The following is a 23555-nucleotide window of genomic DNA, read 5'->3' as shown; positions in this document are numbered from 1 at the left end:
GCATTTTAAGAAGTACCAGAATCTGAAAATAGTTTTATTTTAGGACCATGGTTATTTTAGATTCTCTTTTTTCTTTGAAGTCAGTAAAACAAGCTTTGAAGGAATTCTTATATTCACATTTATATGAAAGGTATATTTAAAAAAATCCCTGCTTGGATATTTTATATGTAATTATGTACCTATTCCTGAAGCCAATTCAAGCCTTTAAATGGAACTGGCACTCTGATTTCATAAGGAGTCTTATAATTATATCAGTACTTAGAAGCTTAGTTTATTTTCCTAGGGATTTTAATGTACAGTGCTAACGTCCTTTGCAACTGAACGAAATGCTTCTCAAAATTTCACATTTAGATATCTTGAACTTATGTCACGTTTTTAGCATTTAAATTTTTATATTTAAATTAATGTAAATTCTGGTGAACTTATTCTATGAATAAATCCAAAATATGATTATCCAAGTTTATAAGAAAGACTATTTAGAGGATTATGATTTATTTTACAATAATAATGCTATAACAATCAATCTTCTTTTGTGCACTTAATGTCTGAATGTCCTTGTCTACCTTTTCAGGAACATGTGCATAACATCATATAAGGCAGATATTAATTTTACTTGTTTTTTGTCTTATATTGTATTTTCTTACTGAAAAAGTTGACTTTAGCACTTGATCATTTTTGTTTCTTTTTTCTCTCAAGAGTTTTTCAAGAAACTCTGACTAAATTTTGAATGTCATAAAATTATTTACTTTTTACCTCTTGAATTTGTGAATTTTATTGATCTGATGTTGCTCTTACCTTTATTTTCTTACTGAATTTCATGCATGAACAATTTTCTCCCATCTAAATAGTAAAAGGAGAGGAAACCAGATTTATTTTGTTTCTCATCCATTCAGTAATTCAGCAAATATTTATTGACTATCCACTATGTGCCTTGGATTAACCAAGCCTTAGAAATATGCATTAGTGTACAGACAGACTTGTGTTATTGTTGTTGTTATAATAAATCATAATCATTATTGTGGCTCACATGTATTGAAAGTTTGCTATATAGCAGGCTAAGTGTTTTATGTGGGTATTATCTTTATATCTTTATTATAACTGTATGAGGTAGGTCCTATTATTGGTGAAGTAAAGTTGTCATGCGTTAATGTGATTTACTCCAATAAGTTCAGAAATTAAATTTAAACTCAGGCAACTGGATCATACAGCCTGTACTCTTGACCACCCTACTATACTTCCCAGCTCCACCCCCCACCCTTAGTAACACAATTGTGACAAATGCCATGAGGGGAGAGTAAAAGGTATATGAGCAGTTATAACAAGGAATTTAATAAAGTCTGGAAAGTGATGAAAATCTCTCTGTGGAAGATATTTAAATAAGACCTCAGATGACTAGAAGTTCGCCAGTAGAAGAGAAATTCCCCAAAGGTAATTGCACAACCTATGCGAATATCCTCAGGTAGGAAATGGTTCAGTGCTTAGAGGAACACTCTGGGCTATGGATGAGATAGGTAATGAATTCCATATATATTTCAGTGTTGGTGGTTCTATTTCCATGAGTAATGCCATTGAAACTTTCTAAGGGATTGCACTGTATCTGTATGTTGTTTTGGGTAAAATGGCCATTTTAACAATGTTAATTTTTCCAATTCTTGTTGGGGCAACATCTTTCCATTTCTTTGTGTCATCTTCTGCTTCTTTGAACAATGTTTGATAGTTTTCATTGCTCAGGTCCTCTGTAAAGAGGAGAGAAGGGGAAAGTTCTTCCCCTTAAGGAGAATTGTTTGCTCCTAGTTATTTCATTTTTTTAATGCAGAAGCAAAGGCCATCTATTCATTTTTCTCTCTTCTAGTTCACTGTCTATAGGAACACAACTGATTTCTGGAGATTGATTTTGTAACTTGCCGCTTTACTGTACTGATTTATTGTTTTAGTTAGTTTTTCTGTGGAGCCATTAAGGTTTTCTTAGTGTATAATCATTTTGTCTGCAAATAACAATAGCTTTATTCTTCTTTCTCAACTTGAATTCCTTTTAAATCTTTCTCTTTCCTAATTGCTCTAGCTAGGACTTGGATTACTTTATTGAGTAATAGTGGTGAGAGTGGATATCCTTGTTTTGTACTGGATCTTAGTGGAAAGGCTTTCCATTTTTCACCATTGAGAATGTTAGTTATGTCTTTACATATATGGCTAGTATTATGTTATGATAAAACATATCATAACATATTTATGATATGACATCCAAGTTTTTTAGGGTTTTACCATACATGGATGTTGAACCTTATCAGATGTTTTCTCTGCATCTATTGATACAATCATATGATTTTTATCTTTCCATTTGTTGATTTGGTAAATTGCATTGATTGATTTTTGGATGTTGAACCACCCTTGTATATTTGGAATACATACCACTTGGGTATGATGTATAACCCTTTAATATATTGTTGAATTGAGTTTGTTAAGATTTTGTTGAGAATTTTGCATCTGTGTTGGTCATTCTAGAATGTGTGTGTATGTGATGTCCTTGGCTGGTTTTAGTATCAGAATATTGGCCTCCTAAAATGTGTTTGGAAGCATTCCCTTTTCCTCAATTTTTGAAGTTTTAGAAGGATAGGATATGTTTTATTTTTCTGTCTGCTGATTTTGTTACTTTAGATGTTCTTATTTTTAAAAAGTGTCTGTGACAGCAACTTAAAGATTTGTACTGCTTCTGTCGTTCCAGCTGGTGGCACTGTCATTTGATTAAGTCTGGAGAATGCTCTTGGATCTACTGAGTCAGGGGGTGGGGGAAGGACTTGGAGGGAACTAGTTGCTGGTTGGAATATGCTGATCTGGAGGCTGTCTCATGTCTGTGGTACCACTGATATCCCTTTTCCCTATTGCTCCAGAACTGAGTCTCTGCCATCTACATGCTGTCAGTGCACTTTTCAAGGTCATTACCAATCCCAAAAGGTAGAGAAGGAACACAACCCAGCCCACTGTCCTTCATTTTCACTGCTTACCCAGCCCACCAAGAGTTCTAATCTCCATGTGTATTTTCCTCAGTCAAAGGTATATGACTCTACACCACTCAGCTCTCCTCTCTCCAGTATTGCTGATTGGTGCAGTGGCAGCATTGTAGATTGTTTCTGCTTTTCTAGCCTAGACTACAACCTCTCAGCATTTCTCTCCACCCACCTCTGCTTAATGAAGCATGAATCTCTTCAGTGTCTCTTCTGTTGCAATCCACTCTGATCTCTACTCTCCAAGAGGTGCTCTAGTTTCACACCATGTCACAGGAACCGCAGGGTGCAGTACTGGTCTGGTTCACTCTCACTATTCTCCTAGGAATAAAGCAAGGAACCTCCTCTGAAGCCATCTTGATCAGATCTGACACTTATTAATAGTTTTATGAAGGTTGTTATAACATGCTATACAGTAATTTTTCTGATTAGATAAATCAGAGATCAAAGATATTCCATTGAATTTTGATTGGTTTCAAAACATTCCATTTAAAGATCCAAATGAGACAAATTGCTAAGCTATTAAAAATGTGTTTTTAGTTTTTGTGTGCTATATGAACTCTTATGCAATTTTAAGTATAGAGACTAGAAATGGGCTTATACTGATGGTACTTTCTACTCTTTGCGCACAAATAAATATCAGAAGCTTTTCAAAAAATAAATGTAAAAATACAGATTGTTGGTAGACGTTGCATGTATTGAAATTAGGTATACTACTGGAGATATGATTTTGCATGTGTTTCCCAATCAAGTTTGAAGAGATCTGGTGTACAATGTACTTCATTATATAATTTCGTTACTATAATGTAGCTAATTCTGACACTATTTCAGCTTATTATTACTAGTAAGGTTTTAACCCCCTGGATGATTTTATTGCTCTTCTAAATGTTAACTCTGGCAACCCATGGCATGTGAAAAGCAGGAAGGAACGTGTGGATAGCTCTGACACCTTTATTCAGGAAAATAACTTATGGCAGAGAATGGCTAGAGGTTCTGAAACAGATGGGGGACAGTACAGGCCAAAGGAAACTAACCTGGGAGTTTTCCTTAATTGGGACCCACTGATAAATCTGAGAAGGTAACATTTGGAACCCAGAGAAAAGATGTTTTGCATCTTTAACTCAGGGTGACTTCATATACATGACGTAAATTCTTGAGAGCACAAAATATCTTTTGTTCACTGCTTTATCCCCAATGCCTAGAATGTTGCCTCACATTATAATCTGGAGATTTGGGGGGGCTGATGTCTTGGCTTAAGTCAGAAGTCTTTTGGGATAGGTGGATGGGAGACAAGAGTGCCCAGGATTCTCACGTAAGGAAAGAGTCCCAGATCTGACTGGCAGTGAAAGAGATAGGGAACCACACATGGTTCTCCAAAAATATGGCTAATTGCTAGGATCATACATCTGAAGAGGTGGTAAATTCTAAACCTCATCAGATGATAGGGTTGAAGCTTTGTCCTTTGCCCTTCCTGACTCTAGGATTGATTTCATGACAGGGATGAGATTGGCCTTTTGGGTGTCAAGGATTACCGTGTGCCAAGTACATATTCATGAAGATCCTCTCATTTAGTCCTCACACAAAAATTAAAAGTAAACCTAGACTTGGGGAGATCATTAAATTTGCCCAAATTCAAGACTGTTAAATGGTAGCTAAAATTTGAACCCAAATTTGTTGACAAAGCCTATGCTCTTAATCATAATATTTTGCCACTTCTTAAAATACATCTTTGCTCTCATGTAGCTCCTGAGGGCATCACGGGGCCATATATTCAAGGTTGGTTCAGAACTGGTTCTGAGATCCAGTGAGTACTGCTGCCCTGGGCTGGACAATCAGAGATGTCTTCACATAGGACTCCCTGGGGTGAGGAGCTGGAAAGGCTGAGGAAGCAAAATGGTGACTGACCAAGGGCACAAATCACAGAGCATGTAGAATCCACATACAAAGATTTTAATCCGTGACTTATTACCATAATTAATGATTTGTTGTTTTCTCTCAAATTAAAATTAGTTTGTCAGATGTAGTAATTGAGGAAGCTAATTACATGTAGCTGCACAGGGCCTGCCCCAGGCAAAATTGAATGTCTCTTGGCTTTGATTTGTTACCTCCTTTCTTGGCAGCATTTCCTTCCCTTCACAATCCCTTTATATATCCTCACGTGCCCAGGATTTTTATGTTGCCCTTATCTTTCCCTTCCAGAAGAAAATTGATGTAATAAATGAGTTCATAATAGGACTGGTGGGTAATTTAATAAATTACACTGCCTGGAAATTTTTGTATTTACAGAAGCCATCTTACTAAATACAATGTAGTGTCCTGGATTGGATACTTAAGGGGGTGGGAGGGAAGAAGAAGGAGGATATTATCAGAAAAACTGATAAAATCTGAATGTTAATTTCTTAGTATTTAGGAATGCACCATGATTATGAGGAATTACTATTAGAGGGAGTTGAGTGGGTGAAGGGTTTATGGGAACTTTCCTATATATCTTTAGCAGCTTTCCTGTATATATTTGGCAACTTTTCCAAAAATTTAAAATAATCCCAAGCCTCACTGGTGGCCTAAGGGCTAAGTCTCAGTGCTGTTACCAGAAGGTGATTTGGCCGAGTTCGATACCCAGCCAAGGAGCTAACCCACATGGTGCAGCAGACCTCTCCTCTCTTGCCCGCTGCTACCCTCAGCAATGTATTTCAATTGATCTGTCTGTTCTGCTCCCCACTCTGTCTCTGGTGAATTCTCTCACCCCGACACCTCTGCCCTACACCCCAGTTCTATGCATAAAATAAATAAATCTTTAAAATAACCCCAAATAAACATTTAAATTAGCAAAGAGCTCTTACAGAGAGATCAATTGTGTTGAATATATAAGAATTTCAGACATATAGTCATACCATATAGGTCTGTAAGGATAACTGTGTAGCTTTGTACCCATTTACTTTCTATGGACCCTTAACTTATTTAGCCATTGAATATTTCTGTTATGAATTGATCAGGGTAAAAAAAATTGTTCTATTCTTCTTACTGCAATAAATGATGCCAAAAGACAGAATCCAAGTTGATACTGAAGGTTGCAAAACAGGAAACACACAGCAGTTTTTTTCCTCTTTGGGGAATGATAAATGGTTACAGAAATCTAAATAGGTAAACATTAATTGATGTGCTGGGAGATGAGTAATTTAGAAAAACCAAGGTTGCTAAATTGCCACTATTTCAAAATATCAGAAGGAAAGCAAATTCACCTGGGCTTTCAAATATTCAGAGAAAGGTGGTTCTTTATCTAATGGCAATGTGGACATCAGTAGTCTTTATATGACCTGATTAAGAGGGAAAAGTCTTGAGAACATATACTAAGTTTAATGTACCCAAAGAATACATTGTGTATAACTTCAGGGGCATTAACATTAGGTAAAGATTTTAAAAGCATGATTTCCCTCTTGGAAAACGTAGAGCAACTAGTTGGCACTATGTCAGGTGAGAGACAATAAGAGCTTGTTCTATTATTTATACAAATTGACTGGTTTGGCAGTTGCTACAGCTATGAGCCATAATGAACTACAGAAAAATGAAAATGTGATTTCTTTAGCATTATACAAAAATGGAGTATTCACAGGAAGGCAAAGAATGACACTATAGAAACCCAAGCTATGTCAAAATGGTATTCCTTGTTACTGCTTTTTCCAGAATATAATTCAAATAGTGTGTGTTTACTGGAGCAAACTTGTAATGATGGGTCTTCATTTTTGTACTGTTAGTCAAGGGACCGTGACTTGTAACTCCAAAGGAATTTTAAAATATTCATTTTCCATGTCTGACTATTCATTTTTAAGTATATTGTCTGGGCCTTTTTTATTTTTACATAAAGACTTTCTTTTAGCTAAGTTTCTGAAATTGGATGATTTGTTCATCACTTCTCAGCACAAGGAAGAAAAAAATCATGTAAGCATATAATTCAACATTAAAATACCTATTTCTTTTTCATTGACTCATTCTCATTTTCTCTATTAGAGGATCCCAGGTATTTGTAGTATGCTCTTGACTTCAAACTTTTACATTTATACCTTATATTCCCATCAATTCCCATTTATCCACACTGAGCTTTTTCTACCAATATTGTGAACACTTGCAGGTTTCCAGAATTTAACAGTAACATAATGCATTTCAACTTTCCCAACCCCAAGGGCTGTGTTAGTCAAAGAATAAACTCAGAAAATGTGAGTCAGAAGAAAGAGAAACCCCTACGACTGGGAGAGAAAATTTTTGCACACAACACTAACGATAAAGGACTGATCACAATCTACAAAGAGCTGATGAGACTCAACAAAAACAAAGAAAATAATCCAGTCAAAAAATGGGCAGAAGAGCTAAAAAGAAACTTCTCTGAAGAAGAAATGCAAATGGCCAACAGGCATATGAAAAAATGTTCAACATCACTTGCAATCAGGGAAATGCAAATCAAAATTACAATGAGATACCATCTTACACCAGTGAGAATGGCACATATTAAAAAAACTAGCAACAACAAATGTTGGCGAGGTTGTGGAGAAAAAGGAACTCTCCTGCACTGCTGTTGGGAGTGCAAACTAGTCCAACCACTATGGAGAGCTGTGTGGAGATTTCTTGACTTATAAACATAGCGCTTCCATATGATCCAGCAATTCCACTCCTAGGTATTTACCCAAAGAACACAGAAACATCAATTCTAAAGAGCACCTGCACCCCTATGTTTATAGCAGCACTATTTACAATAGCTAAGCTTTGGAAACAACCCAAATGCCCAAAAATAGATGACTGGATCAAGAAGATGTGGTACATATACACCATGGAATATTACTCAGCATTCAAAAAAGATAAACACATGCAATTTGCAGCAACATGGATGGCGCTGGAAGGGATCATGCTCAGCGAAATAAGTCAGAAAGAAAAAGAAAAATACTGAATGGTCTCACTCATAGCAGGAATTTAGAAAACTTAAATAAGGGATGAGGAAAAAGACTAATCAATACAAAGTAAAAATCAAAATCAACAAGCAGCTATAAACCAGAGACACACTATTGGGGTGGGGGGCATAGAGAGGCGGGGAAAGGAAAGACGAGTCAAAATGGGGGGGGGGTGGTTGCAATTGTATAGGGAATATAACCAAAATGAAAATGCATACATTGTGCAAAGATGAAAAAAGATGTAAGAATTATATAAAATAAAATATTTAAATAAAAAAATAAAATAAAGAGGATTACTTTCAAAAAAAAGAAAAGAAAATGAGAGTCAGACAAAACGACTTTCCTAAACTGAGCTTAGCTTGAAGCAGCGAGAGTCACTTATACAGACATTGACTGGAGAGTGTGTACGTTGGATCTTACTTTTCTCTTTTTCCCAAAGCAATGCAGGGAGCTAGTTTTGACTGTTCCACAGAATTGACATCAGCATAAAATGCTACTTGTTATCAGGTGATATTGTATATAATTACACTATACATGAGCCAAATTTGAAATATTTTTTGGAGTATACATGTCAAAATGAATGACATTCAATGTGGTAAACAAAAGGCTTAGTGTAAATGTAATTTTGATACCAGCAGTTCTTATAAACCTGTGTACCAGCAATTCTCAACAGTGTTCCCAAGGGACATTAGACAAAGTCTGGAGTTATTTTTTTCTTGTCATATCTGTCATCCAGGAGGTAAAGACCCAGGATGATGCCAAACATTCTACTATGTACAGGATAGCCTCCTACAGCAAAGAATTATCCAACTCAAATGTCTGTAGTGCTGAGGCTGAGAATTCCTGCCTATATAACCTGCATTTAAATGACTGTAGGAGAGACAGATCTGAAGATGGATCATTTCATACAGTAGCCCTTTAGGTTAATAGGGCAAGCACATTTCACTGAAAAATGACTCTTCCTTGCTGTTATTGTTGTTGTTGTGAGTTAGATATACATGAGATTTCATCTATCAGTGATAATGAAAAATCAAGACAGAATTAGGGGCAATCCCTGCCAGGTCAACAAGACAATTTTTAATCCTTATTAAGGGGTCTTTGGTTGGAGAAAGAGGGGATAAAATGACTTGCTGGTTGTGATGGTTGTTACCAGAGTGGAAGATGCTATTAAGAGGGAAGGTGAAATATTTCTGACTAACAGAGGGAAGGCACAGGGTACATCTCTTTAACCCAATGTTTTTCAAGTCTGACCTCAAGTGGAATCATGTGTGCCTGCACCTTGTGCCCAGAAATTCTGAATTAATTAGTTGAGGATGGAGTCTAGTAATCAGTATGTTTTTAAAGCCTCCCTTTTCTAGAATCACTATTCTAGGTGGTTTGAAAATCCATCTTTTAAATGCCTTAAGATATTAATATCTATGTAGCAAAATGTTCATGTGTCCTACCCACGATGACCACTGTCTCTCTTACTGTCCACCCCCATCTCCTGTATCTTTTGTTCTCCCTGAAAATGTACCTCCTTGGGTTTTACACTCAGTAGTGAGTTTTATATTTGTCACTGGGGTCACTGCCTATTTTTCATTATGGTGTAAATGGTTCTTATACTTGTGCTGGATTGTACTATTCCAAAATTGGACTCATTGATGACAGAGCTGGTGATATTGTCATGAATCCCACCCACTCACTCTACCTAGTGACATGGCAGTATAGAATTTACTTGAAGCACTGAGGTGATTCAATCCAAATATGGTCCTGTATTAACTTTAGGGAATATATTTCTAAGTGACTAGAGCCCAGGAAAAATTCTACCTTCATTTAGAGAATATCTTGACCATTCATTCTGTTTATTTCCATACTGTAATTTATCTTTAAAAAATGATACCCATGAATGCTTTTGAATATTCTTGTAAGAATTGTAGTTTTGCCTGCTCAGGGCCAAAGGACTTTGTTATGAATATGCTAGATAATTTAAGGGGACTTTCAATTAATCATTACATCAATAATTTAATATGTTTTCTTTCATCTAAATGTGTCCTGAGGCAGGTAAGAGAAGCACTACTTATACATTGCGAAAGAAAAATTATTCTCTCTCTGGGCTCAAAGTTATATATAATATGTAGAAATTAAACCTTAGTTTAATTGAAATTTGGTTGCAATTTCAGGCTTTATAGTTTCCATGGGCTGCCTCCTCCATTCTTTTTAATGAAGCATCGAAGGATGGCAGCATTGAAAAAAATTACCAATTTAACTCTTCTCAAGATATTTTGTACAACAAAATACTTCTTTTTGTGTGTTGTGACATCAGCCACAAGAAAATAGAGATATTCCTAAAATAGACCTGACCTTAATAATCATTATATAGGTATTTATTATTAACTCATCTACAACCTTCTAGAATGTATTTTAGTTTTAGTTTTTTAATTGCAACTTCATTGACATAATTAAGATACCATAAAATTCACCTTTATTCACCCTTAACTACTCACTTAGTAGTTTTTAATATATTCACAGAAATGTGTAATCACTGACAAAAATTTCAGAACATTTTCATCACTCTGGAAAGACACCCTGCAGTCACTCCCCATTTTTTCATCCTCTGGCAAACACTAACCTACTTAATGTCTCTATGAATTTCCCGATTCTAGACATCTAGACATTTCATGGAATTAATGATTCCATTAAATGGAATCATACAAGTAACTTTTTGTGACTGACTTTTAAAACTTACCATACTTTTAGCTTTTTGTCTTCCAGTTATAAGATTAACAAATTCTGGAAATATAAAGTACAACATGGTGGTAATGGCTTGTACCATTGAATCATATACTTAAATGTTGTCAAGAAAGTAGATGAATAATATTCCTTTTGATTGAATAATATTCTGTCTATCTATGTATTTTGGCAAGATTCTACCAATATTCTCCTAATTTGTTGTAATTAATAACTAGATCAGAAATCTTGTCTTTTATTACCAGTTTCAGCAGCTTTGAGTAAATATACCATACTTTCTTTATCCATTCATAAATAGATGGGCACTTAAGTTATTTCCAGTTCTTGCCTATCATAAATAAATTATTAATGCTACCATTAACAGGGAGTGTGCAGTCTTTTAGAATTTGTGTTTTTGCATTTTATGGGTAAATACCCAAAAGTAGATAACTGGGTTGTATCTTATTTCTAATTTTAATTTTTTTTTGAGAATCTCCATATTGCTTTCCATAATGGCTGTGCCAATTTACATTCCTACCAACAGTGTAAAATGGTTCCTTTTTCTCCACATCCTTTCCAACACTTGTGGTTTCTTGTCTTTTGGATACCAATCATTCTCACAGGCATAAGGTGAAATCTCATTGTTGTTTTTATTTTTAAATGAGATAATTTTTAAAATGAGATAATACCTTTTCATGGACATTTGTGTATCTACTTTTGGAGAAATATCTATTCAGATTCTCTGCCCATTTTTTAATCCTGTTGTTTGGGGTTTTTTTTAATGTTAAGTTCTATAAATTCTTTCTGTAATTTGCATGTTAATCCCTTGCTGGATGTAGACATGCAAATATCTTCTCCCATTCAGTAGGATGTCTTTTTGTTTTGATGCAAGGTATTTTTTTTTGCTATGTGGAAACATTTTACTTTGATGTAGTCCCATTTGCTTATTTTTGCTTTTGTTTCCCAGTTAGAGCCCAGTCCCCAAACAGAACTCTAAGACTGATGTCAAGGAGCATATCACCTTTTTCTTCTATGTATTTTCTAGCTTCAGACCCTACATCCAAGTTTTCAGTCCATTTTGAATTAATTTTTGTGTATGGTGTGAGGTGTTGGTCTACTTTCATTCTTTTGCATGTTGCTGTCCAGTTTCCCCAACATTTATTGAAGGATGTCCTTGCTACATTTTAAGTTCTTGGCTCTTTTGCCATAAACTATTTGTCTATGAATGTGGTTTTTATTTCTGGGCTCTCATTTCTGTTCCATTGATTTGTGTATCAAGTAAAACATTTGAACTGTGGTGCAAACACACATCTGATTCCATATTTGCAGGTTGAAGCTCAGAAAATATTCAGTCTAAACAGTTTATTTTATAGGTTAAGAAAATGAGAAACATGGAATTTCAGTAATACAGCCTGAATCATGGATATAGTGTCAATCCTAGAACAAAACTCCTATTCTTATGTATCTGAAACTAGTACTCTATTAATCCACTCTAACATGAGACATAATGCTTGCATGGATTTTCAACAAATACACATGCTCTTTAATTCAGTACTCAGTGAAGAACAATTTTTACTAAGGTTTTCTTTGGAATTGGCATACTGTTTTACCAGTTTTGTCATTGTCTTGCCAAAGGATGCCTCTGAGGCAAGTCAACACAGGCTTACTTAGTTAAAAGGTGTTTAAAACAGTAGAATCACTTACATTTTTCTTTGATGAATTTTTTTTTGTGTGACTTTAATGAATTCTATTTTTAGATTTTTTTAAATAAATTTTATTTTTATATTCCCCATACAATTGCAACCCCCTTATTTTGACCCCAATCCCTCCCCGCCCCGCCCCCCACCCCCCCATAGAGTGTCTCTGGTTCATAGTTTTTTGTTGATTTTGATTTTCACTTTCTTATTGTTATTCATTTTCCTGGTCCCTTATTTAAGTTTTCTAGATTCCTGCTATGAGTGAGACCATCCGGTATTTTTCTTTTTATTTCTGGCTTATTTCGCTGAGCATGATGTATGAGAGGTATTTTTATTTTGAAGTCTTGCATTTCTGGAATACAATTTGTCTTAAGACTAATCTGGAAGATGTTAAATGATAAAAACATGTTGCAATAATAAAGAAATACATTAGCTTATTTACTGTTCTTACCGCTTACTGAATTCCAAGATTAAGCTTACTTATAATATTATTTATCATGACCATCTATTTTTATCACCTAATTGTCTTTTTCAAAGTATTTATTATACAACAGTTCATTGGTTACTTAATAATACATTTAATATTAAATAGTAAGTATGACACAGACTATTCATTCATATATCCCATAAGCATTTACTGCATGACTACTATATATCCAGCACCAAGCCCAATATTTTAAAAAAGAAACAGACAAGATCCCTGTAACAAGGGTAAACATTACCGCTTATATAAGACACAGTTTAAAAACTCAAAAAATTTCTTCTGTACCTGTCCTGTATCAATAGGAAGAGACTAAGAAATGTGACTCCCTAAAGCAGGTTACTGCATTAATATCTTATTAGATTAATATTCCTTATGGGTTTGTTGAATAATTATTTACTGGAGGCAGAGAGAATATGATCTTTTTATTAACAAAAATTATATATACTTTTTGTTGTTTATAATTGAGGATGTTGCTTCTTGTTTTCTGAACCAGGAAAATTCCTAACACAATCCATGCAAAGCTGTTGAGAATTTGTACGATAAAAATGGTATATAGCACTCCTCCATTCAGTTTCAGAAATGTACCTGGTGAGTTGGAAGCAACTGTTTGACACCTGGGCATATATGAATCAACCTAATTGACCTTCCCTTACTTTAGAATTCTGTCATTAACCATGAGAAATTTGGCATTTTTGCTCTTAATAATGGGTGGAAATAGTCCTTTTGCACACTAATAAAACAAAACATGGTTTTATTTGCTTGAAGGTAACTTCTCTCCCTAGGCCCACGTTGCTGTTGACTTATAAAACAAAAACAGGATTAATCTCTGACTTTAATAAATGTTTGCTTCTCTTTAAAGTTCTATCTCTGCAACTATTAGTGCTTTTTTAAAATCAAAATCACCCTTTATTTCAGTGCAACATTACATAGCAGTGTTACTAAAACTGAGAATAAGAGTTCCAACTGCATTTGGGTGGATGTGTGTAATACCACAGATGAGCATAGCAGCAGGCAAACATATTCATCTGTGTGTTGCTGAACTCCCACACATGCAGGCAATGGTGGCCATGTCACGACCGACATGTCTTCTGAGAAGCTGGTCAATTGCTTTTGACATCTATAGTGAGGTGTTCTAGACATCAGAAACAAAATTATTGTGAGAAAATTATCTATTTTAGAAACAAAGAAGTGAAGTTATGGCTTTAGGCCTGACTCTAGTCACACTATCTCAAGTCAAATTCATCAGTTACCAATTGGGCTTCCATACCTAAAATCTGTTTTCACATACTAAAAATATCAAATTTGATTATAGAAATAAAATATAAATGCATACCTTTAAAAATATTATGTAGGAGCTGGAGTTGGAAAGGATTATGCTAAGTAAAATAAGCCAGAAGGAAAATGATAAATCCTGGATGGTTTCACGTATATGTGGAATATAGAAAAACCAAACAAAGGGTCAAAGACAAACCTTAAAACAAACCCTTGTGTGCTGACCATAGATCTGAGGCATCTAGGAGGGGAGGGGCAGGGGAAAATAGAGGGAAATAGGTGGAGGTAAAAGGCCAGCACACTGGACTATGGTGATGGACTATGGGTACTTTGGTGGTAGGAGAACTATAGTGACCACACCTAAGGGGAGAAATCCTAAACTTCCAAAAAATTAACAAGGCTTTAAGAAAATGGTACTTCATTAAAAATAAATAAAAAATATGTGAATAAAATAAATGTAAGTTTTATATTCCTTTGGGAGGAATTTTTTTGTATGGGCTAAATATAATGATGGTTGTACCAAAAATGGCTTTTTTATACCTCAAAGTAAGGCTAGATATTTTTTTCATTTTTCTTTCCTCTCCTTTTTCTTTTTCTTTTGCCTAAGGACCTTCAAACTACATTCAAAGTTGGAGTTATTGCTTTGGAAAATTCCCATTGCTAATTCAATATGCAGAATGCCTCTGAAAGTCTTTGAATAGTAAATGTTGGTAAGGAAGATAATTTCTGGCATCTTTTTTCAGTGATGCCTTGTTCATTTTTTTATGGATGTTAAAATCCTATAAATAATAATCTTTCTTTTCAATGATTTTTGTTTAATTTTCTGGAAATTTTTTTCATACTTCCATGTTAATGTGTATAATTTATCCTAGAACTCACTATAGCCAACCAGTTCTCTCCTTGAAGAAGCATCCATTGTTTATATTGAAAGGCTCTTATTTAATGTTTTAATGGAGCATGTTAAAATTTCAAAGATGGACAATGCTTTTGACAAAATATTTGCCAGCTTCATATATATATATTTTTTTCCCAAATACCTGATCATACACTCAGGTAATCAGTTTTAAATCTAAGTAAACACTCAGAGTGTTAACCTTTACATTATTCATTGCATGGGTTTAGCCTTATATTATTTGAAATTATTGGGTAGTCATGAATATGAATTTGTTACTGACCATGTTGTTGGTGTTTATGATAGGAATGACTACAGAAATAGAGGCCTGAGCTACAAATCGAGTCACAATAGGTTAGAAAGTTCATATGTTAGAGCTATGGAAATTGGCTATGTTGTCCAGGGAGAAGGGTTCAACATTACCTGGGAGATTAAAGAAGTCTCTATAAGGGGAAGCAATTCTTAGATAAATTTTGTAGGATGAATAAAAGAATTTTGGCAAGGGTCCTCCTTGCACAGGGATTAAGACGTGAAAAATCTGGGGGGCATGAATGAAGTTATGCATTCTGGAACCTATGAGGACTAACCTACCTCTCAATTGCAGGATGTGGTGAGAGAGGAGGCGGAGTATGTAGGCATGGACCAGATCCTAAAGAAACTTTTAGGCTATCCTAAGGAATTTGACAGATTCCTTTAAGTGATGAGTAGTTGCAAAAGGATAGCAAGCAATTTTAGAAAGAAATTTGGCACAATATGGAAGTTGGATTGGCATGATGGATGAATTTGGAGGGGGATCCCAATCAAGAGTATTGTCTTTTAGAGCAATCTGATTAAGTCCTGAATTAAAGCTGTGACTGTGGTGATGGAGAGTTAATAAATAAAATTGACAAACTTTGCTTATAAGTGAGAAACTAATTTTAGGAATCACTTTCTTACTTGAATGATTTAGGTAAGTTTGTATTTTTATGTGTTAGGGTATTGGCTGTGTTAGAGATTATAGGGATTTAGCTGTGTTAGAGATAAAATATATATCATCTATATGCAAAACTGTTTACACATACACAAATTGAATTATACATTGAAACACGAAAACAACTGTTAAAAGCTCCCATGGGCTGATACAAGCTTGCTCTGGCATACCAGCTGACATAAGTTTGATCTAGTACCCTACTGCTCCCAGGGTGTATGCCCCACACTGTTTCAGGGAAGCACTGTAATGATGCAGACTGCATTTAGCATGACTCTTGTATGTGTATTTTTGTTCACATGCTCATATATACTCACTTTGACTCTTGTAATCATAGAGTTTTAGAATTTAAAGGACTGTGGGAATCATTTTTAAACTGATTTTTTAAAAAATACAAGTCAGGAAACTAAGCAAAAGTCATGGAACTAACTCATTTTATTTTTACTGAAAAACAAATCCTAGACATTAATTTTAGTACTTTGCTGAAGCACTTAGAAGTAAGTTACTATTAACCATTAATTTATTGGCCCTATTTAAATGATCTTATTAGACGTGCCTGTACTCATTTTTGCAAAGACATTGGCGTAGTTTGAGAGTTTAATGTAAAAGAAGTTTCTCTCTAAAGTTATTCATTACTCCTATCCATTACTCTTTTTTATATATTTAAAGCTTTGGGGCTTTTTTTCTTATTTTAATAAACATGAAGCTATACCCAAACCTATTTAGTAAGTACAGTAATTTGCTGATAAAAAGAGGATGAGAATCATTGCAAATGAATTGATTCATTTAAAGGTCAAATTTACAAAATTCAGACTACCTTTTTCTTTTCCCAGGTTTCATGTCTTTAGTAACATTTCCTGGAGGGTAGTTTTGGCAAGGTATGCTGCTATTACACTAGATTAGCGTCAGATTGCTGATTAATGAATGCTCTTCCAACTGTGAATGAACAAGGCACAGTAATGTACCATATTTCATTTGTAAAGCACTAGAAAAAGGTGGGGAAAGTACCCCCCTACTGGTGGTAGAGTACTTTGTTCTAGGTTTAGAAGAGATTCTTTAGGTTAATTAATAAACAAATTGATTCGTGAAATAAGCAAATAATATACTTTGGTAGGGAATGTAGCAACTATATCAAAGCCCCTTTTATTCCTTTTTTGGAAACTGGATGGTAATATTGCACATTGGAAAGAAATTGTGAATTGGATAATTATAGCTTTGATTCCCTCATATGTTCAATTCGCTATGACAAGTGTATTCTAGGGGATAATTTCTTTTTAGTTAGCTACTCCTATTCCAGAAGCTTGAAATCTATTGAGATTTAGAAAGACTGACTACAAGTATTTGAAGAATGAATATTAATATAATTATATAGTAATTATTATTATGCCTGTCAATGAGGGAATCTGAAGCTTGGAAAAACTAAGTTGTGCAAAGTCAAATAGTTCATAAGTTGCAGTGGACTGTGCTCAAAGGTTGGCCTTTCTGATTCCAGAGACAGTGAGCTTCAGTGCTGCCCTTCACCTCAACATGCACTAATCATTGGGCAGATGGTTCTCTAGGAGTACAGTTAAAATTAGAACATGGCATGTTCTTTTAACTTCATAATAATGAAGACTATTTTCAGCTCCAAATATGGTGATCATAATGAACTTTCTTCATTCAGTAGACTCTTTATAGCTTTTCAAATGATAGTGTATTACAGCTAAAGGGACCTTAAGATTACTTATTTAATAGGGATTCTTATTGGCAAAATTGCTCTAAAAATCTTTGCATCTCCTAAGATGTTGATAAGTACTTATTATAAACTTATTTAAGAAATCTGGTCTACTCCCCAGAGCAGCGAACAATAAGTATATTTTCTGAACTCTTCTGAAAAATTACTATTGATTATGGAAAATTAAGGCCAAGTAGTACCAACATAGTTATTAGCACCACAAATTTCATAGCCTTCCCCCCAAAAGAGAGGTATACATTATATAAGATAACAATTCTGAAAATGAATAAGATCTGTCACCATAGATCATAGCTGTACATACTTATAAGAAAAAAATGCTGTGAATTAAAAATTGATGAACATGACCACTAGAGTATTTTAATTATGCTACTTTGCTTTTAGCATTTTTGAATCCACATAAAATGTTTAATGTTTTAATTAAAAATATTTATGTGTAATGTTTATGTGTATAAATATATTTGTATTGTATAAATTATATTTATATATGCTTATTTTTATAGTTTATATTTTAAAATCTGAATGTATCTATAGTATATATTTTATATAATATATTCATATATATTTCATAGAAAGTTTGAAGTAAGTGTTGTGATTCTATTGATAAACCATGAAATATGTTCAAAGTAGACTGGCCATTTTTGACATTAGCCACATTCTGAAGCATGTAAGGCCAACGTCTCATGAGATGATCAGTGTAACTTATGTTCTTACTGATCACCTGGGCTTCTGCTCTTTCTTCTCCCTAAGATAGGATGCTAATATGCAAGCCCTGAAACTACTACCCATGCACCTATGATAGAATTGGATATTTCTGTATTAAAATGTCATCTGAAGAATATAAATGTTTGTAAAGAAAGAGATGCACATGATTATTATCTATCATACATGCATGTGTGTCCTGTATGTCCCTATAGGGACTGGGCAGTGGCTCTTATTTGGTAGAGAACAGGAGAGAGACAACAGATCATGGAAGCTATTGGAGGATATGTGACATGGAGTTGAGGGGATTTCAGTGAGCTGACTAGAAGTTGAGAGACTCATGAGAGATCATGAGAAATGGTATTTTTAAAGGCAAAAATCCCATAGAATTGCTGGCCAAGTAACCAAGACTACAACCAGAAACAGAAAAGAAGTTTGTCCGAAGGAGGTTAAATAAAAAGACTTAACGGTGTACTAAAGGGCTGGAGTGGAAATCACAGCCAAATGAAGCATAACTTTCAAGATTAGTCTCAGAAATTAGGCTGTCCTTCTGAAAAAAGGTAGAAAACTACTGTTAAATATTTGAACCAGGACCTCCCTGGTGGCACAGTGGCTGAGTGCTGCCCGCAGCCTCTACAGCGCCAGTTCGATCCCCGGCCACTGGCGAGGGTCCCACATGACAAGCAGACCTCTCCTGCCATGCCCGCTGCTCCTCTCAGCAGTGTATTTCGTCAGTCTGCCTGTTCTGTTCCCCACTCTGGCTCTGGTGAATTCTCTCTCACAGTCCCGTGCTTCTGACTGTACCCAGTGCTTGTATAAATAAAAAAATAAATCTTAAAAAAAATATTTGAACCAGATCAGTGACGATTTAGTGTAATGATTAATAGCAAGAATTCTAGACTGCTTGGGTTTGAAGCCTGGCTTTACCATCAGATGTGTTCCATTAAGCAAATCACCAATATTTTATGTTCCAGGAAAATGACATAACATTCACCTTGTAGGATTTTTGTTGGGATTAATTGAGTTAATTTATATAGAGCCTAGCAGGAGGTAAATTTCAATTCATTTCTATATGTGTGTATATATGTATGGATGTATAAAATATTAACATATATTCATATATACATACACATATACCAATCATATTGTTATTATCACAACTTCTACTTTTCCCAGGCAGAGGACTTCTCATAATGACTTTGAGCACACGGTGTACAGTGCTCCTCAAGCCAGTTCTAACTATTGAGTCCTTTCTTCAAACAAAATTAATTAGAAGATATTAAGCCCAAGTTCTCTGGTTGAACTGATGGTGCCTAGAGCACTCACTAGTCCTCATTTGACTTCCATGGAGACCAGACACTTAGGGCACCACTAGGGAGTACATTTGAAACTACTTATTCAGGAAAAAGAATGCAAAGCTTAGAATGAAGACCTGAAATCAGGTCCTCTCTGCCATTAACAGTCTGTGACATTCAGCAAGTAAATATCCTCACTGGGCTTTAGTCTCCCAATACTCTTAAGAATTAGACTAATCCGGTGGTTTTCAGAATCTGCTCCATTAAAGCCCTAAAAGTTCCAGAGAAGTGAGCTAGGAAGATTTGGGAAATAGGGGATGGGGAACAAGTTGGATGTTAAAAAACTAGGGCTTCTCTACTTCAGAAATTGAAATTCCATAATACATGTTAGATGGATAAGTACCATTGCTAAAGAAATAGATGATCTTTAAAAGTTCCTCCATTTTTCATTATTCTCTAGTTCCTAAGAAATTTATTCATTGAACCAAAGTAGCAGAAATAAGAGCATGAATGAAAGCAACAATGCCTAAATCTGAGGAGATCAATGTAGACTATTCATAAGATGCCGTAGAGTGACCAAGATATTTCCAGTTTTTTGGTATCCTGGGAAAAAGAAAAATTTTGCATGAATTTTATCTAAACACTTTGAACTTATCATTTTTATGGGAATCACAGACAGCACAATTATAGCTAAGTAGTGGGTGAATAGGAAATATTACTATAGTATTATTATATTTACAATCAAATGACAAGTAAAATAAGAAATTATTTAACACTGTACTTTGTAGGACTTTTCTTGGTGGTTTGTGATTTTGAAAATATATCACTTCTGAGGTGTGAATCTGTACCCCTAAATCATATACAGTATTGAAAACCAACATTACCTCAATTTAAAAAAGCAACATTTTTATTTTTTATTTTTTTAAAGATTTATTTATTTATTCACACAAGAACTGGGGTACAGACCAGAGGTGGGGGGGTTGAGAGGATTTACCAGAGATGGAGTGGGGAGCAGAACAGGCAGATTGAGTGAAATACACTGCTGAGGGGAGCAGCGGGCGAGACAGGAGAGGTCTGCTGTGTCATATGTGGGTTGCTTCCTGGCCCAGGATCGAACTCGTGCCACGGTGGCTGCAGATAGCTTCATAGGTTGCATCTTAACCCCTTGTGCCACCAGGGAGGCCCCAAAATGCAACTTTTTTAAAAAAGAGAAAAAAACCTCCAAAGCTGATATCAAATTAAAATTCTATGTTTATGATCATTGTGGTGCTGCTAGCTGTATATGTGAACTCAGAAATACTTGGCTTGATGGAGATTGAAATGCATTTAGGTAAATAAAGTTTCTATGTTTTCTCTGGACATAAACCTGTAACTGGTAAGTGAATTTGTGGGGCATGTTGATGGATTGGATTTGCCTTATGTTTAATCCTCATTTTCAGCTTGCTAAAAGGGAAGGAAAAATCTATAAACATATGTGACTATATAGAGAGTGGTAGCATCTGCTTCTCTGTAATTTTGATGATGATTAATATGCAACAACAAGGTCTGATTACCCTTATAAACTTCACATGTGGTGTGAATTGAAGATTGACTAATGATTTTTCACTCCAGTTTAATCTCCATTCCACCATTCCAAACTCTCAAAATTGTATCATCGTGTATATGAATGTGTGTTAAAATATAGTATTTTCAGTTTCACTGCTAAAATATGTTAGTTTGGAGCATCATCACTCATTAACACTTCAGCTTGGCTTAGTTTATCAGATTACTTTCATAAAGTTGTGTCCTGGAGGAACTGACATTAGGAGTAGCAACGGCTCCTTGAGGAACAGTCACATGTAGACCAGAGTGGGAAATGCTGAGATCCATGAGATCCTACTGAAGCCTGCAAAGGTCAGGATGTTGACTGAGGACTGCCAACATGGAGGGGGTTATGAAGAGGTCAAGCTGCTCTCTCAGTGCCTTGTATATAGTTTATCTTCAGTAAGTGATGACTGAATGAAATTATTTTTGTAGGACTAAACTACACTAGAACTAAAGTTGATATAAAATGTTAACATTTTTTAGGTATTAAAAAGGTTTGTCATATGACTTATTTTCTAAAATCAGGTTTTCGTAGAGACATGATTTTGTTTGTAATTCATTTAAATAATACATTTTGTGCCAGAAAAATCCTTTTTAAGGAAAAACACTTCATATATAAAGCATAAATAATTCTTCCTTTAATAAGACAGTTCCTAATATAGCCATTGAACAACACATCTGCTGCAAAGATGTTATTTTTTTCACCTATCCATGTGCAGAGCTCTGATTAGAGAAGGTAAAAGAAGCATTCAAATAAAGAATTAGACCCAGTGGTAGGGGAGGTGTATTTTATTATGATAAAATCTCTGACTATGCTCTTTTTAAAAAAATACTTTTAAAAAGGTAATTCTCTGACAACTCTCTGTGTTATGGACATTATGGATTTCATAAACAAGTACAGTAGGAGTGTCTTTCTTCAGTACTAATATGATTGCTCCACAAAACATTTACATCAAAGTCTCCCGAAGAAGTTTTTCTAAGTTTCCTTTCCACATGTTTTCTTCCATCCAGGATTTACTCACATTTGCTGATTTTGGAAAGAGCCCACAAATGTTATATCTATGTAAAATAAAATGAGAAAACAATTCTCAAATCAGGGGCCTTAAAAATTCATATTCATACAATAATATTTTAATCACTTTTTTAAAAGATAAAAAAACACATTATTACCAAATGTGACAAGATTTTGATTAACCTTTTCCTATTTGTTTCCAGGGCTACAGCAACACATAGAGGCCAGATTATTTTCAAAGATGCTTTAGCTCAGCAGTTATGTGAGCAAGGAGGTAAGAATCATGTTATTTTTCCATACTGGTTGTGTCAAAATTATTTATGGTAGGTCCTTTGTTCTATATACAGAGTAGGGATTTTATAACCGTTACTTGATTGTGATGCTTTAAACATGGAATTATTGACTCCTTCATTTCACTAATAATTATTTTAGTACTTATTGATAAAGATCTATAGGTTTCTGAAAAGAACAAGTGTAAACTAAATAAATAAATAACAGGTAAAAACAACTCATACTTTTTAAAACAATGAATTATCTTTAGTTTCCAGGAAATATTAATCTTAGTAATAATTTTAGAATTCTACAAAAACATATCTGCTCAACTTATCATTTAAATGTCTTGACAACTTTGTTGAGAATCTTTGTATTTATTGTTTTAAATATTTGATTGTGTTATGTTTTATATATGTATTTCATATGTGTTGGACCATATGTCAGTTTCACCATCATCATAGACACATTATCAATTTTTGTATAGAGTGATGTTTTTATAAAATTTCTTAATTTAAGAATCATAACTGAATTTAAATGAAAATTTTAGTAATTAGCTTTTTGCTAAAGAATTAAATGGGCTTGAGGGGAAATTATATTGATTTTTGAATGCCTAAGAAAATATCATTTATTAATTGTAATATATTTAATACACTTGTGTATGTACATCAATAATATGGCTTTACCTATATAATGTGGTATTTGCTAATTATGGCTGGAAAAATTCTGATTATTAGAAAACCACTTTTTTAATATTTATTTTTATTTATTCATACAAGAACTGGGGTGTAGGCCAGAGGTGCAGCGGGTAAGAGGATTCACCAGAGACAGAGTGGGAAGCAGAACAAGTAGATTTACTGAAATACACAACTAAGGGGAGCAGTGGGCAAGACAGGAGAAGCTGCTGCACGATGTGGTTAGCTCCCTGGTGAGGTATTGAACTCATGCTGCAGTGGCTGGTGTTAGTTTGATAGTGCTGAGACTTTAACCCCTGCACCAC

The 23555-nt window shown here is 34.6% G+C and overlaps 1 protein-coding gene across 1 annotated transcript in view; it reads left to right on the top strand.

Moving 5' to 3' along the window:
• RELN (reelin) overlaps nt 1-23555 on the top strand; it is a gene marked incomplete at both ends in the record, with an annotated part of 436674 nt that overhangs the window by 147557 nt on the left and 265562 nt on the right. Inside the window, one exon of the mRNA XM_084229490.1 lies at nt 22489-22559. Coding sequence (XP_084085616.1) covers nt 22489-22559 — 71 coding nt within the window. The remainder of the gene's footprint in view (nt 1-22488; nt 22560-23555) is intronic.

Source organism: Talpa europaea (assembly GCF_964194135.1).
Source record: "Talpa europaea genome assembly, chromosome: 3".
In the NCBI taxonomy this organism is placed as follows: Eukaryota; Metazoa; Chordata; class Mammalia; order Eulipotyphla; family Talpidae; genus Talpa; species Talpa europaea.
This window is presented reverse-complemented; position numbering and strand designations above follow the sequence as displayed.